At 54.9% G+C, this 16192-nt stretch overlaps 2 protein-coding genes and 2 long non-coding RNA genes across 5 annotated transcripts; 2 read left to right on the plus strand and 2 right to left on the minus strand.

The window, feature by feature from the left end:
• Window positions 1-951: 951 nt before the first annotated feature.
• Window positions 952-2742, minus strand: LOC145513977 (uncharacterized). 2 transcript variants are annotated; one of them, XM_081511066.1, is made up of 3 exons: window positions 2567-2742; window positions 1855-2167; window positions 952-1547 (listed from the first exon to the last, which is right to left on the minus strand). In XM_081511066.1, the coding sequence occupies exons 1-3, from the start codon at window positions 2699-2701 to the stop codon at window positions 976-978; spliced, it is 1020 nt and encodes a 339-aa protein (XP_081367192.1). In that variant the 5' UTR covers window positions 2702-2742; the 3' UTR covers window positions 952-975. The 2 variants fall into 2 exon arrangements, with proteins under 2 accessions (XP_081367192.1, XP_081367191.1); XM_081511065.1 differs by having other exon boundaries at window positions 952-1598.
• Window positions 2743-3101: 359 nt separating this feature from the next.
• Window positions 3102-8406, plus strand: LOC145513998 (uncharacterized). Its single transcript, XR_014059803.1, has 2 exons — window positions 3102-3327; window positions 6297-8406. It is a non-coding gene; the product is annotated as an uncharacterized LOC145513998 (long non-coding RNA).
• A 189-nt stretch (window positions 8407-8595) lies between these two features.
• On the minus strand, window positions 8596-13663 carry LOC145513948 (uncharacterized). Its single transcript, XM_081511022.1, has 3 exons — window positions 10211-13663; window positions 9499-9811; window positions 8596-9242 (listed from the first exon to the last, which is right to left on the minus strand). Exons 1-3 carry the CDS (start codon window positions 10445-10447, stop codon window positions 8620-8622), a joined length of 1173 nt encoding a protein of 390 aa, XP_081367148.1. The 5' UTR covers window positions 10448-13663; the 3' UTR covers window positions 8596-8619.
• LOC145514000 (uncharacterized) lies at window positions 10746-16079 on the plus strand. Its single transcript, XR_014059805.1, has 2 exons — window positions 10746-10971; window positions 14091-16079. It is a non-coding gene; the product is annotated as an uncharacterized LOC145514000 (long non-coding RNA).
• Window positions 16080-16192: the final 113 nt, after the last annotated feature.

Here is a 16192-nt window from a genome sequence, read left to right on the forward strand (position 1 = left end):
TGCAGATTCACGGTACACAGAGAGGAGAAGGTGGAGTCCTGCCCTGGAGGTGGGCACAGCTCACGGATGAGCCAGGCAGGCAGGCAGGCAGGCAGGGCATGAGAACACCTGAGCTGCCTTCATGAGTGAACGGTGTGGGGGCAGAGGAAGAGAAGCCGGTCTGCTCCCTCATGTGGTGCCCAGGGCAGGTTGTCCCCAGAGGAAACCCTTACGACGGTGAGGACTATCACTGCTGTTTCCCAAGGGGTTCCGTCGGTGCGTGTCTTCCCCGGAGCGGTCAGGCCGTCTCTAAAGTACACTGGCCATGGGCATTGCCTCTCCTTGGAACTTCCCATGTGTTTCTCTTTTTTATGGAACAGTGATTTTTCTAGAGGGGTTCTGGGCCACAAGGTTGTTGGGTCATTTTCTAGCCTTCTGTCGTGAAGAACGCTTTCCTGGGCGTTGGGGTGGTTTGTTGTTCCAGCTCCCTTTCCTGGCTTCTTTTGGGAGCTGGTGCAACAAGAGGAGCTCAGCCTCTGCCTTCTGGCTGAGATGTCACCCTTCAAACAGCAATGCCTGCCTGGAGATAATGATGGCATTTGCCAAAAGGGCTTCGTTTGGCACATGATATCTTGAAAGGACGTACACCGTCCTTTCAGCTATCAAAGGCTAGTTCAAATGACATACAAATGAGAACTCTCCAATGGAGTCTTACAGTAGGTGGAGAGTCCGAAAAAAACTCCTTCAGTCATTTCACTGAGAGTCATTGATTGGGGACACCAAGAATATAGGAAGGAATGCAGAAAGAAAAGGTGAAGTTGTGTTCAGGATCGGGGGGAGGGATGAACAGGGCGTGCTTGCCTTGAATCCAGGCTTTGTTGGGGGGTGGGGCATAAAGATCGAACGGGTCTGAAACTACAAAGTGGTGATGGTAACACAGTATCACCAGAGTTACACAACAGTGTTCCCAAATTGCAACAATGATGAAAAAGTTTACTAATCCCAACTTAACCAAGAGAAATACAGGAAACCATACAAAAAATGAAACATCACCAGAAAGGTGGAAACAAACCAAATGCAAAGCAGTTCAGGGGAAAGGAACTCCATGTCCCCTGGGGGCAGACGGAGTTGCCGGCCTCCACGGTGAGCAGACAGGGATGGAGGCTGCAGAGCCGACCGCTCCCCTGGACGTGGTGTTTCCGGCAAGGGCTCTGGGTCTCTGTCCAGAGCGGGGGCTCGTTCTTCCTGCAGGGGCGGGTGAGTCATCGTCGGCGTCTGGGTGTTGCGCGGGAGCCAGGGCAGGCTCTCCCTGCCGAGGCGGTGACTCCTCCTCTGCCTCGGGTTCTCCTGCCAAAGCCCGAGCAGGTACAGGTGCACGTGGAGGTGGAGGTTCTGGCTGAGGGGGTGGGACATCAGTGCCTGGGGCTGGGGGTCCTGCAGGCACGGAGATCCGATCTGCCCGGTGTGCTGGCCAGTACCCAGCTGGCCTGGTGTCTCTGCGAGGGCAAGTCTCGGTTCTCCATCTGGCCTCGGTGGATCCCTGGGTCCTGCACCTGGAGCCACCACCTCTGTAGGGACAGGTCTGGGAAGTAGAGCCTGGTTCCAGTTGGAGGCCAGTGCTAGAGCCGGGGGAGAAGCAAAGTTTGCCCACAGGCCAGCCTTGGCATGTGCGTATCCCGGGACAGAAAGCTTCCAAGAGATTCCCAAAGAATACCCCGGGTCGGATGTCTTTTGGGACTGAAGTGTGCAAGATGGGGGTGGGGGTGTGAGGCCAGCGCTTGCTGCAGGCCCAGCAGCATCTTTCGGGGACTCGTCCCTGTGTAGCTCAGCACCCCCTCCCCACACACTCCCGTGCACCAGCCCCAGCGTCCTCACCTCTGTGCTCTGGCGTGCTGGGCTCCAGGTCCTCCTGCTGCCTCAGAGGCCGGGGTTCTCGGGACTCTGGGTCGGAGCCGGGTGTGCTGAGCTCCGTGGCAGCCTCAGACTGGGCCGCCGGGTGTATCCTGGGCGGTGTCTCGGCAGCAGGCCTTCCCCGCCTCCGCTTCGCCCCCGGTGGGGCTGATGCCTCCGTGGGCACGCTCACCTGGAGCCTGCACTGGGCCTCACGGGCGGGGGGGTGGTGCTCCGACCCCTCCCTCCGGGAGGTGGACGGGGTGTCCCCGTCCTCGGCCTCATCACGTGGGAAGCTCTGCAACGACAGTGACCGTCAGCCAGCCGTGCTGGGAGTTTTCCGAGCTGGGCCTGGCCAGTGGAGCCGCTGCTTCTGCCTGCTCGAACTTCTCTTCCCAGAAGGGTCAGAGACGTGTGTCTGCTCAGATCCCCACCCGGGAGGAAAGAGACCCACCTGAGGGTGTGAGGTCAGCCTGGGCGGCCGGCGCTGCCCGCACTCTCCCCATCCCACCCAGCCTGCTCTCCCCTGGGGTGTGGACACAACTTGTCCACAGGCTTCTGACCCCACATCCGCCTGGGCTTCCTTGAGGGAGACACACCCCGAGAAACCCGCATCCACACACACAGGCAAAGGACCCGGTGTTTCCGGGTGGCATGGGAGAGGTGGCCTGGCCCCGCCTGGGGCTCCCCGTGTTACCTTTCTGTTTCTCCGGGCAAAGGGCCAGAGGCCTCTCGGGGGTGCCCTGAGCCAACGTCGACAGGGTGCCCACGCACACTGCCTGTGAGCTTTCCTGAGGCCCCGGCCTCTGGGCAGGGGCAAACAGCAGAACATCCTGGCAGCAAGTGATCTGGCTGGGGGCTCCTCTCCGCTCTGGAGGCCTGGATACCCGGGTTGCGGTTTCTGTTGGGTTCTGTTGCCGGCAGGTGACATCATTTCCTGGGGTTCGTGCTGAGGTCCCTTCCCCAAAACTTCCCAAGGGAATCTCTGGGTTTCTGACTGCTCGACCACCCCCCTTAGGCCATGTGCAGGCACAGTGACAGCCACACAGCCCAGCCCACAGCCCTGGGGAGGCCTGGGTGCAGCCAGGGCCTGAGCTCCGAGGACCCCGCTGCTCTCAGACCAGGCTCCTTCTTCTCATAAGTGGTGTGGCCCTGGACAAGCATATGCCCCTCAGGGTTTCCCCAGTCTCTCCATCTGCAGAGTGGGGGTCATTCTCCCATCTGTTTCCTAGGTCTGTCGGCCTACGAGCAGCTCCATGCCTCTCCACCTGGGGCCGATATCACGTGGAGCTTGTGCGCTGAGACTTCAGAAAGAAAGACGCCATCCAGGGCTGACACAGCACAGAATGGGGCAGAACGAGGCCTGGATGCGCCGTGGTACCCAGGAAAAGGCACTCCCCCTCCTGACTGTTTTGAGACCCCGCATGCAAGTTGGAGGACCGAAAGGAAGACTCGAAGGTCTCCCTCTCTTATAGAAAAGAGTAGCCAACTTTCTGGTCCTCTGTTTCCATTGAGATTCTGTTCAAGTGTCCCAGCTCGGCTTCTGCGGGTGGCTGAGCTTCTAATGGCTCCCTGCGTTCTTGTCTTTTCCTCTCCAAACCTTCCGTCCTTTTCCCCCTTCTGGGGTGGATGGGCGCTGTCATTGCTTCTACCTTCGAGACAGATTGATGAAAAGTCTGGACCATCGACTCCTTTCCTCTCTTTGGTTCCGTGTCTCTCTCTGGCTGTGTCCCTCTCTTTTCCTTTCTCGATTCAGTCTGTGCCTTCCTCTTTCTCTCTCGTGTGTGGATGGATGGATGCTAGGAATGCCCATGTATATGATTAGATGAGGGTTATGTTTTAGGGATAGGTTAGAGGGAGAGAAAGGCTTTAGGTCGGAGTTGGTCATGGGGGAAGGGTCAAGGGTGGTGGTGGTGTTTCTTGGAATCTGAGTGCTGTGCATTCTTCGTCTCTTTCCATATGAACCCCTTCTCAGATACACCACTTGCAAGGAGTCTCTCATGTTCCGTTTCCTATCTTTTGCATTTGTGAATGCTTAGCTTCTCTGTTGTGAAGAGGTTCCATTGGATGGAAACCCATTGGTGTACTTGGTTTCCCTCTTCCCCTTACTTGAAGAGACCCATTTCTACCTCCGCCCAGCAAATGGCAAGGAGACTCTGATGTTAAGGAGCCTTTGACCTACGCTTCTTTCTAGCTATCTCATGACATCAGTCTTTAGGGTGAGGTTTTTCCCCGATATTGAGGTGGTGTGAGATCAAAACCAATAGCGTTCTTCAGATGTAGCTGTCTGGTTTTCCCATGGACATTGATTGAAGAGGCTTTCTTGTTCCCATTTGGGTATTCTCCCCTTCTGTGTCAGAGATGAGTTGACCATGGATGCCGGGGTTTGTTTCTGGACCCTCAACTTTATTCCATCGATCTGGATCTGTGTGTGTTGTTGTATTCCCAATAGCATACCGTCCTGCTGCTGCCGCTGCGGCTAAGTCACTTCAGTCGTGTCTGACTCTGCGCGACCCCATGGCCTGCAGCCTACCAGGCTCCTCCGTCCAGGGCATTTTCCAGGCAAGAGTACTGGAGTGGGTCACCATCGCCTTCTCCGATACTCTCCTGAGGATCCTAGTTTGGTCGTCTAATTTCCTTTCACACAACCTTGGATGTCCGTATCGGGGCTTTTTCGTCGGATTGTATTGACAATTTAGGCTCTTTTCTGTTTCCGTAACCCCTTTTGCAATTCTTTGTTCGGTGCGAAAATGCATTGGCATTTTGGGAGGAATAGCATCGAAGCTGTGGATTGCCTTGTGGGGCTGTGACATCATTTTCCCAATAGGAATTCTTTCAAGCCCTGAGCACAGCTTCTCTTTCCAGTGATTGGTGTGGGCTTGATCTTCTTTCTTCCATCTCTCGCCGTTTTGTGAGAACAGGTCCTTCCTTCCCTTCTGGGTTAGATGGACTCGTGGGTATCACTTCAGTGAATGGCATTGTCAGTGGGGGTGATAATTCCCTTCTCATTGGAAGACTTTGCTGTGAGTATTAGAAGTGCAAGTGATTTCTCTTCCCCTTCCTCCCTGTCCATCTCTCAGAGCCACCGGGAAACAGAGGCCTCATCCAGGGTCACACAGGCCTGAGGGAGTGCAACTAGACTGTTGTTTCTTCAGGCCCTCAGTGCTGGACATCATCCGGGATACTCTGTGTGTGTCTTCCTCAGTCTGGTGTCCCTTCAGACCTTTCCCTAGTTTTCACAGGCTTGTTGTGTTGGTGTTCTTTGTCTGTTTGGAGACACGTCCTTGAGAAGCTTTGTGTTTCCACTCATTCGTCTCGCGATGTATGACCTGTCTTTTGCTTTTGTAATGAGGTCTTTCCCACAGTAGATATCTTTGATTTTGCAAAGTCCACTGTATTCTCTGGGTTGTTTTGTGGACTGCCTTTTAGTTTTGTGTGTGAAGACTCAAAGCACGTGTCCGGTTTCTGCTCATTGTTCTTCTAGATTTGTGACAAGTTTTCATGGAAACTTTGTCTAGGGATAACTGGAAGTGAACTCGGTGTAAGGTGTCAAGCCTCCATCTCCATTCATGTCATGCCCTGCAGTTTCCAATTCCCTGTTCCTGAGTGGTTTTGGAGACCTTGTGGGAAGTTTGGTTGCTTCGGAGTTTGCATTTCCACCTTGAGTAGATAGATTCACACTGTTCTGCCCTCAGGGACACTGTCAAGGGGGAGTGAGGAGCAGCCTGCACTTCCAGCAGTGACCACACGGTGGGGCGAGTGCTGCTCTCCCCTCTGGGAGCCCCAGGCCACAGGCATCCCAGTGAGGAGCCAGCTCTGTGCTCAGCTGAAAGGAGTTAGTCTCTCAGGAGCCTCTGAGCCCTTGCCTTTGGATCACCCAGGGTGGGCATTTACTGTGACAGAAAAAAATTGCCCTGAATTCCATGGACGGAAGAGCCTGGCTGTGTAGAGTTCGTGAGTTGCCGTGAATCAGACACAACTGAGGACACAAAAACTCAATAGACTAAAACACTGTTTGGGGGTGGGGGGAGTGAAAGGGGGTGATGTGGGGTTTTTTGTCTTATATAATAGCCAAGGGAAATCTAGTTTAAACCTAAATTCACATAGATGGGAAAGGTATAGCTCTCCGTCACCCTATTAAAAAAAAAAAAAAAACGACTTAACTTTTCTGAAAGTTTATTTAGTAGCTTCCTTGAGCAGTTCATTGTGAAGCATTTTTTTTTTTTTTCTGTGACATTGGCCTCATTAAAAAGTACGGTTTGCCTTTACTGGATAATTTTGTTCATTGGTTTGTTAGGGAATCTTGGTAATATTTGAGTTTCCTGGGGAGCATGGTCACATGACCTGGCCCTGGCCAATCGGTGCGTTCCACCTCCCTGGCCACTGTGATTGGCTCCGGACTGGGGCAGTGCCCAATCGGGGCCCAGGGCCGGGCCTGACGTTGGAAGCCAGGGGAAGACGAGCTCTCGTCCTGCTGGGGTAGGGGAAGGGGTGGGGCCGGGGGAGGTCAGGCTCCAGCAGTGGGAGGGGCTTGAGGTCCGCCTGCGGCAGTTGGTGACCTTCCTGCTCCCCTCAGGGCAGAGCCGCCGGCCTGAGAATGAGGGCGCTGCTGAGCCCAGGGGCTGGGATGGCCCGTTGCTGCTGTGGTCCCAGAGCTCCACCCGAGACCTGAGGGAGGCCGTCTGCCCGTGAGTCCTCTCCCGCTTGTCTGTCAGCTTGTTTGAAGCATGCTGGGTTTTCTGCCCAGCTGGCTAAGGGGAGTCCCTGGAAATGCAAGGGTGTGGGTTTTGGCAGACTTCAGGGAAGACATGCCAGATGAGCCTGGGAGACTCCAGCTTAATCTGGATTCAGGAGATATCTCTTCGGGCCAGCTAGTAATTGTAGGATAAGCCTAATGAGTCTTCACAGGATGAAGAGAGTAACGTGCCAAGGTAGCAATCGATGTCCTCCTTCGAGAGGATGAAGCTGGTGCTCAGAGAAGGGGGGAACTTGGCCACAGCAAGGAGGTGTGCACCCAGACAGAACCCCCAGATCCGGCCATTTGAGCTCAGGGAGGCCACTGGTGTGGCTTGTCCCTGTGGCAGGGGCCGAGGCACGCAGCCCACCCTGATTCCTGCGGGGGCCTGACTTGGGAAGTGCCATCTGGTAGCTTTGAGACTCACCAAACCAAATTGCACTGGAGAGGGGAAGGACACCTTCCTTCATCCACCCCCCACCCCCGCCGGATTCCCACATACCCTGACCCCTTTCTCTGGATTTCGGAGCCATTTCCAGAGTCCCGCTCATATGACCTCATTCGAAGTGCACTGTGGACGAGCTGCCATCTGCAGCTGCTACCACAGCAGCCAAGGGCTTTAGCTCCCGAGTACCTCCCTTCCTTTGGAACTTGGGGGCCCTCTACTCCCCACTTGCACACCACAGACCTTTGCTGAGGATTGTGGGGACCCTCACTCAGTTTGCAGCACGTTGTAGCCATCCCTGTCCTCTCAATACCTCCCTTGCCACTCAGCTTGTGAGCTCCTTTGGAGCAGCGTGGCCCACCTGGCTGCAACGGAAGAGACACAGCTGACAGGGAAACAACAGCTTAGATCTGACAGCCGGAAAGCTCTGTCAAAAGGGACCTCCCTCTTCACACCGTAGAGGCTGTAGGAGCCGCCAGGGTTTGGGAACCAGTGCTGGGGCCAAAATGACTCCACAGCTGTTTTCCTTCCTGGGGAGGGTTCTGGCTCCAGTGGGAATGGCTCAAGTCTCCTAAGGTTCTGAAAGCCCACTGTGTGCAGATTCACGGTACACAGAGAGGAGAAGGTGGAGTCCTGCCCTGGAGGTGGGCACAGCTCACGGATGAGCCAGGCAGGCAGGCAGGCAGGCAGGGCATGAGAACACCTGAGCTGCCTTCATGAGTGAACGGTGTGGGGGCAGAGGAAGAGAAGCCGGTCTGCTCCCTCATGTGGTGCCCAGGGCAGGTTGTCCCCAGAGGAAACCCTTACGACGGTGAGGACTATCACTGCTGTTTCCCAAGGGGTTCCGTCGGTGCGTGTCTTCCCCGGAGCGGTCAGGCCGTCTCTAAAGTACACTGGCCATGGGCATTGCCTCTCCTTGGAACTTCCCATGTGTTTCTCTTTTTTATGGAACAGTGATTTTTCTAGAGGGGTTCTGGGCCACAAGGTTGTTGGGTCATTTTCTAGCCTTCTGTCGTGAAGAACGCTTTCCTGGGCGTTGGGGTGGTTTGTTGTTCCAGCTCCCTTTCTTGGCTTCTTTTGGGAGCTGGTGCAACAAGAGGAGCTCAGCCTCTGCCTTCTGGCTGAGATGTCACCCTTCAAACAGCAATGCCTGCCTGGAGATAATGATGGCATTTGCCAAAAGGGCTTCGTTTGGCACATGATATCTTGAAAGGACGTACACCGTCCTTTCAGCTATCAAAGGCTAGTTCAAATGACATAAAAATGAGAACTCTCCAATGGAGTCTTACAGTAGGTGGAGAGTCCGAAAAAAACTCCTTCAGTCATTTCACTGAGAGTCATTGATTGGGGACACCAAGAATATAGGAAGGAATGCAGAAAGAAAAGGTGAAGTTGTGTTCAGGATCGGGGGGAGGGATGAACAGGGCGTGCTTGCCTTGAATCCAGGCTTTGTTGGGGGGTGGGGCATAAAGATCGAACGGGTCTGAAACTACAAAGTGGTGATGGTAACACAGTATCACCAGAGTTACACAACAGTGTTCCCAAATTGCAACAATGATGAAAAAGTTTACTAATCCCAACTTAACCAAGAGAAATACAGGAAACCATACAAAAAATGAAACATCACCAGAAAGGTGGAAACAAACCAAATGCAAAGCAGTTCAGGGGAAAGGAACTCCATGTCCCCTGGGGGCAGACGGAGTTGCCGGCCTCCACGGTGAGCAGACAGGGATGGAGGCTGCAGAGCCGACCGCTCCCCTGGACGTGGTGTTTCCGGCAAGGGCTCTGGGTCTCTGTCCAGAGCGGGGGCTCGTTCTTCCTGCAGGGGCGGGTGAGTCATCGTTGGCGTCTGGGTGTTGCGCGGGAGCCAGGGCAGGCTCTCCCTGCCGAGGCGGTGACTCCTCCTCTGCCTCGGGTTCTCCTGCCAAAGCCCGAGCAGGTACAGGTGCACGTGGAGGTGGAGGTTCTGGCTGAGGGGGTGGGACATCAGTGCCTGGGGCTGGGGGTCCTGCAGGCACGGAGATCCGATCTGCCCGGTGTGCTGGCCAGTACCCAGCTGGCCTGGTGTCTCTGCGAGGGCAAGTCTCGGTTCTCCATCTGGCCTCGGTGGATCCCTGGGTCCTGCACCTGGAGCCACCACCTCTGTAGGGACAGGTCTGGGAAGTAGAGCCTGGTTCCAGTTGGAGGCCAGTGCTAGAGCCGGGGGAGAAGCAAAGTTTGCCCACAGGCCAGCCTTGGCATGTGCGTATCCCGGGACAGAAAGCTTCCAAGAGATTCCCAAAGAATACCCCGGGTCGGATGTCTTTTGGGACTGAAGTGTGCAAGATGGGGGTGGGGGTGTGAGGCCAGCGCTTGCTGCAGGCCCAGCAGCATCTTTCGGGGACTCGTCCCTGTGTAGCTCAGCACCCCCTCCCCACACACTCCCGTGCACCAGCCCCAGCGTCCTCACCTCTGTGCTCTGGCGTGCTGGGCTCCAGGTCCTCCTGCTGCCTCAGAGGCCGGGGTTCTCGGGACTCTGGGTCGGAGCCGGGTGTGCTGAGCTCCGTGGCAGCCTCAGACTGGGCCGCCGGGTGTATCCTGGGCGGTGTCTCGGCAGCAGGCCTTCCCCGCCTCCGCTTCGCCCCCGGTGGGGCTGATGCCTCCGTGGGCACGCTCACCTGGAGCCTGCACTGGGCCTCACGGGCGGGGGGGTGGTGCTCCGACCCCTCCCTCCGGGAGGTGGACGGGGTGTCCCCGTCCTCGGCCTCATCACGTGGGAAGCTCTGCAACGACAGTGACCGTCAGCCAGCCGTGCTGGGAGTTTTCCGAGCTGGGCCTGGCCAGTGGAGCCGCTGCTTCTGCCTGCTCGAACTTCTCTTCCCAGAAGGGTCAGAGACGTGTGTCTGCTCAGATCCCCACCCGGGAGGAAAGAGACCCACCTGAGGGTGTGAGGTCAGCCTGGGCGGCCGGCGCTGCCCGCACTCTCCCCATCCCACCCAGCCTGCTCTCCCCTGGGGTGTGGACACAACTTGTCCACAGGCTTCTGACCCCACATCCGCCTGGGCTTCCTTGAGGGAGACACACCCCGAGAAACCCGCATCCACACACACAGGCAAAGGACCCGGTGTTTCCGGGTGGCATGGGAGAGGTGGCCTGGCCCCGCCTGGGGCTCCCCGTGTTACCTTTCTGTTTCTCCGGGCAAAGGGCCAGAGGCCTCTCGGGGGTGCCCTGAGCCAACGTCGACAGGGTGCCCACGCACACTGCCTGTGAGCTTTCCTGAGGCCCCGGCCTCTGGGCAGGGGCAAACAGCAGAACATCCTGGCAGCAAGTGATCTGGCTGGGGGCTCCTCTCCGCTCTGGAGGCCTGGATACCCGGGTTGCGGGTTCTGTTGGGTTCTGTTGCCGGCAGGTGACATCATTTCCTGGGGTTCGTGCTGAGGTCCCTTCCCCAAAACTTCCCAAGGGAATCTCTGGGTTTCTGACTGCTCGACCACCCCCCTTAGGCCATGTGCAGGCACAGTGACAGCCACACAGCCCAGCCCACAGCCCTGGGGAGGCCTGGGTGCAGCCAGGGCCTGAGCTCCGAGGACCCCGCTGCTCTCAGACCAGGCTCCTTCTTCTCATAAGTGGTGTGGCCCTGGACAAGCATATGCCCCTCAGGGTTTCCCCAGTCTCTCCATCTGCAGAGTGGGGGTCATTCTCCCATCTGTTTCCTAGGTCTGTCGGCCTACGAGCAGCTCCATGCCTCTCCACCTGGGGCCGATATCACGTGGAGCTTGTGCGCTGAGACTTCAGAAAGAAAGACGCCATCCAGGGCTGACACAGCACAGAATGGGGCAGAACGAGGCCTGGATGCGCCGTGGTACCCAGGAAAAGGCACTCCCCCTCCTGACTGTTTTGAGACCCCGCATGCAAGTTGGAGGACCGAAAGGAAGACTCGAAGGTCTCCCTCTCTTATAGAAAAGAGTAGCCAACTTTCTGGTCCTCTGTTTCCATTGAGATTCTGTTCAAGTGTCCCAGCTCGGCTTCTGCGGGTGGCTGAGCTTCTAATGGCTCCCTGCGTTCTTGTCTTTTCCTCTCCAAACCTTCCGTCCTTTTCCCCCTTCTGGGGTGGATGGGCGCTGTCATTGCTTCTACCTTCGAGACAGATTGATGAAAAGTCTGGACCATCGACTCCTTTCCTCTCTTTGGTTCCGTGTCTCTCTCTGGCTGTGTCCCTCTCTTTTCCTTTCTCGATTCAGTCTGTGCCTTCCTCTTTCTCTCTCGTGTGTGGATGGATGGATGCTAGGAATGCCCATGTATATGATTAGATGAGGGTTATGTTTTAGGGATAGGTTAGAGGGAGAGAAAGGCTTTAGGTCGGAGTTGGTCATGGGGGAAGGGTCAAGGGTGGTGGTGGTGTTTCTTGGAATCTGAGTGCTGTGCATTCTTCGTCTCTTTCCATATGAACCCCTTCTCAGATACACCACTTGCAAGGAGTCTCTCATGTTCCGTTTCCTATCTTTTGCATTTGTGAATGCTTAGCTTCTCTGTTGTGAAGAGGTTCCATTGGATGGAAACCCATTGGTGTACTTGGTTTCCCTCTTCCCCTTACTTGAAGAGACCCATTTCTACCTCCGCCCAGCAAATGGCAAGGAGACTCTGATGTTAAGGAGCCTTTGACCTACGCTTCTTTCTAGCTATCTCATGACATCAGTCTTTAGGGTGAGGTTTTTCCCCGATATTGAGGTGGTGTGAGATCAAAACCAATAGCGTTCTTCAGATGTAGCTGTCTGGTTTTCCCATGGACATTGATTGAAGAGGCTTTCTTGTTCCCATTTGGATATTCTCCCCTTCTGTGTCAGAGATGAGTTGACCATGGATGCCGGGGTTTGTTTCTGGACCCTCAACTTTATTCCATCGATCTGGATCTGTGTGTGTTGTTGTATTCCCAATAGCATACCGTCCTGCTGCTGCCGCTGCGGCTAAGTCACTTCAGTCGTGTCTGACTCTGCGCGACCCCATGGCCTGCAGCCTACCAGGCTCCTCCGTCCAGGGCATTCTCCAGGCAAGAGTACTGGAGTGGGTCGCCATCGCCTTCTCCGATACTCTCCTGAGGATCCTAGTTTGGTCGTCTAATTTCCTTTCACACAACCTTGGATGTCCGTATCGGGGCTTTTTCGTCGGATTGTATTGACAATTTAGGCTCTTTTCTGTTTCCGTAACCCCTTTTGCAATTCTTTGTTCGGTGCGAAAATGCATTGGCATTTTGGGAGGAATAGCATCGAAGCTGTGGATTGCCTTGTGGGGCTGTGACATCATTTTCCCAATAGGAATTCTTTCAAGCCCTGAGCACAGCTTCTCTTTCCAGTGATTGGTGTGGGCTTGATCTTCTTTCTTCCATCTCTCGCCGTTTTGTGAGAACAGGTCCTTCCTTCCCTTCTGGGTTAGATGGACTCGTGGGTATCACTTCAGTGAATGGCATTGTCAGTGGGGGTGATAATTCCCTTCTCATTGGAAGACTTTGCTGTGAGTATTAGAAGTGCAAGTGATTTCTCTTCCCCTTCCTCCCTGTCCATCTCTCAGAGCCACCGGGAAACAGAGGCCTCATCCAGGGTCACACAGGCCTGAGGGAGTGCAACTAGACTGTTGTTTCTTCAGGCCCTCAGTGCTGGACATCATCCGGGATACTCTGTGTGTGTCTTCCTCAGTCTGGTGTCCCTTCAGACCTTTCCCTAGTTTTCACAGGCTTGTTGTGTTGGTGTTCTTTGTCTGTTTGGAGACACGTCCTTGAGAAGCTTTGTGTTTCCACTCATTCGTCTCGCGATGTATGACCTGTCTTTTGCTTTTGTAATGAGGTCTTTCCCACAGTAGATATCTTTGATTTTGCAAAGTCCACTGTATTCTCTGGGTTGTTTTGTGGACTGCCTTTTAGTTTTGTGTGTGAAGACTCAAAGCACGTGTCCGGTTTCTGCTCATTGTTCTTCTAGATTTGTGACAAGTTTTCATGGAAACTTTGTCTAGGGATAACTGGAAGTGAACTCGGTGTAAGGTGTCAAGCCTCCATCTCCATTCATGTCATGCCCTGCAGTTTCCAATTCCCTGTTCCTGAGTGGTTTTGGAGACCTTGTGGGAAGTTTGGTTGCTTCGGAGTTTGCATTTCCACCTTGAGTAGATAGATTCACACTGTTCTGCCCTCAGGGACACTGTCAAGGGGGAGTGAGGAGCAGCCTGCACTTCCAGCAGTGACCACACGGTGGGGCGAGTGCTGCTCTCCCCTCTGGGAGCCCCAGGCCACAGGCATCCCAGTGAGGAGCCAGCTCTGTGCTCAGCTGAAAGGAGTTAGTCTCTCAGGAGCCTCTGAGCCCTTGCCTTTGGATCACCCAGGGTGGGCATTTACTGTGACAGAAAAAAATTGCCCTGAATTCCATGGACGGAAGAGCCTGGCTGTGTAGAGTTCGTGAGTTGCCGTGAATCAGACACAACTGAGGACACAAAAACTCAATAGACTAAAACACTGTTTGGGGGTGGGGGGAGTGAAAGGGGGTGATGTGGGGTTTTTTGTCTTATATAATAGCCAAGGGAAATCTAGTTTAAACCTAAATTCACATAGATGGGAAAGGTATAGCTCTCCGTCACCCTATTAAAAAAAAAAAAAAAAACGACTTAACTTTTCTGAAAGTTTATTTAGTAGCTTCCTTGAGCAGTTCATTGTGAAGCATTTTTTTTTTTTTTCTGTGACATTGGCCTCATTAAAAAGTACGGTTTGCCTTTACTGGATAATTTTGTTCATTGGTTTGTTAGGGAATCTTGGTAATATTTGAGTTTCCTGGGGAGCATGGTCACATGACCTGGCCCTGGCCAATCGGTGCGTTCCACCTCCCTGGCCACTGTGATTGGCTCCGGACTGGGGCAGTGCCCAATCGGGGCCCAGGGCCGGGCCTGACGTTGGAAGCCAGGGGAAGACGAGCTCTCGTCCTGCTGGGGTAGGGGAAGGGGTGGGGCCGGGGGAGGTCAGGCTCCAGCAGTGGGAGGGGCTTGAGGTCCGCCTGCGGCAGTTGGTGACCTTCCTGCTCCCCTCAGGGCAGAGCCGCCGGCCTGAGAATGAGGGCGCTGCTGAGCCCAGGGGCTGGGATGGCCCGTTGCTGCTGTGGTCCCAGAGCTCCACCCGAGACCTGAGGGAGGCCGTCTGCCCGTGAGTCCTCTCCCGCTTGTCTGTCAGCTTGTTTGAAGCATGCTGGGTTTTCTGCCCAGCTGGCTAAGGGGAGTCCCTGGAAATGCAAGGGTGTGGGTTTTGGCAGACTTCAGGGAAGACATGCCAGATGAGCCTGGGAGACTCCAGCTTAATCTGGATTCAGGAGATATCTCTTCGGGCCAGCTAGTAATTGTAGGATAAGCCTAATGAGTCTTCACAGGATGAAGAGAGTAACGTGCCAAGGTAGCAATCGATGTCCTCCTTCGAGAGGATGAAGCTGGTGCTCAGAGAAGGGGGGAACTTGGCCACAGCAAGGAGGTGTGCACCCAGACAGAACCCCCAGATCCGGCCATTTGAGCTCAGGGAGGCCACTGGTGTGGCTTGTCCCTGTGGCAGGGGCCGAGGCACGCAGCCCACCCTGATTCCTGCGGGGGCCTGACTTGGGAAGTGCCATCTGGTAGCTTTGAGACTCACCAAACCAAATTGCACTGGAGAGGGGAAGGACACCTTCCTTCATCCACCCCCCACCCCCGCCGGATTCCCACATACCCTGACCCCTTTCTCTGGATTTCGGAGCCATTTCCAGAGTCCCGCTCATATGACCTCATTCGAAGTGCACTGTGGACGAGCTGCCATCTGCAGCTGCTACCACAGCAGCCAAGGGCTTTAGCTCCCGAGTACCTCCCTTCCTTTGGAACTTGGGGGCCCTCTACTCCCCACTTGCACACCACAGACCTTTGCTGAGGATTGTGGGGACCCTCACTCAGTTTGCAGCACGTTGTAGCCATCCCTGTCCTCTCAATACCTCCCTTGCCACTCAGCTTGTGAGCTCCTTTGGAGCAGCGTGGCCCACCTGGCTGCAACGGAAGAGACACAGCTGACAGGGAAACAACAGCTTAGATCTGACAGCCGGAAAGCTCTGTCAAAAGGGACCTCCCTCTTCACACCGTAGAGGCTGTAGGAGCCGCCAGGGTTTGGGAACCAGTGCTGGGGCCAAAATGACTCCACAGCTGTTTTCCTTCCTGGGGAGGGTTCTGGCTCCAGTGGGAATGGCTCAAGTCTCCTAAGGTTCTGAAAGCCCACTGTGTGCAGATTCACGGTACACAGAGAGGAGAAGGTGGAGTCCTGCCCTGGAGGTGGGCACAGCTCACGCATGAGCCAGGCAGGCAGGCAGGCAGGCAGGGCATGAGAACACCTGAGCTGCCTTCATGAGTGAACGGTGTGGGGGCAGAGGAAGAGAAGCCGGTCTGCTCCCTCATGTGGTGCCCAGGGCAGGTTGTCCCCAGAGGAAACCCTTACGACGGTGAGGACTATCACTGCTGTTTCCCAAGGGGTTCCGTCGGTGCGTGTCTTCCCCGGAGCGGTCAGGCCGTCTCTAAAGTACACTGGCCATGGGCATTGCCTCTCCTTGGAACTTCCCATGTGTTTCTCTTTTTTATGGAACAGTGATTTTTCTAGAGGGGTTCTGGGCCACAAGGTTGTTGGGTCATTTTCTAGCCTTCTGTCGTGAAGAACGCTTTCCTGGGCGTTGGGGTGGTTTGTTGTTCCAGCTCCCTTTCTTGGCTTCTTTTGGGAGCTGGTGCAACAAGAGGAGCTCAGCCTCTGCCTTCTGGCTGAGATGTCACCCTTCAAACAGCAATGCCTGCCTGGAGATAATGATGGCATTTGCCAAAAGGGCTTCGTTTGGCACATGATATCTTGAAAGGACGTACACCGTCCTTTCAGCTATCAAAGGCTAGTTCAAATGACATAAAAATGAGAACTCTCCAATGGAGTCTTACAGTAGGTGGAGAGTCCGAAAAAAACTCCTTCAGTCATTTCACTGAGAGTCATTGATTGGGGACACCAAGAATATAGGAAGGAATGCAGAAAGAAAAGGTGAAGTTGTGTTCAGGATCGGGGGGAGGGATGAACAGGGCGTGCTTGCCTTGAATCCAGGCTTTGTTGGGGGGTGGGGCATAAAGATCGAACGGGTCTGAAACTACAAAGT

This window comes from Giraffa tippelskirchi, chromosome 7 (assembly GCF_054371585.1).
Source record: "Giraffa tippelskirchi isolate mGirTip1 chromosome 7, T2T-mGirTip1v1.2.pri, whole genome shotgun sequence".
NCBI lineage: Eukaryota > Metazoa > Chordata > Mammalia > Artiodactyla > Giraffidae > Giraffa > Giraffa tippelskirchi.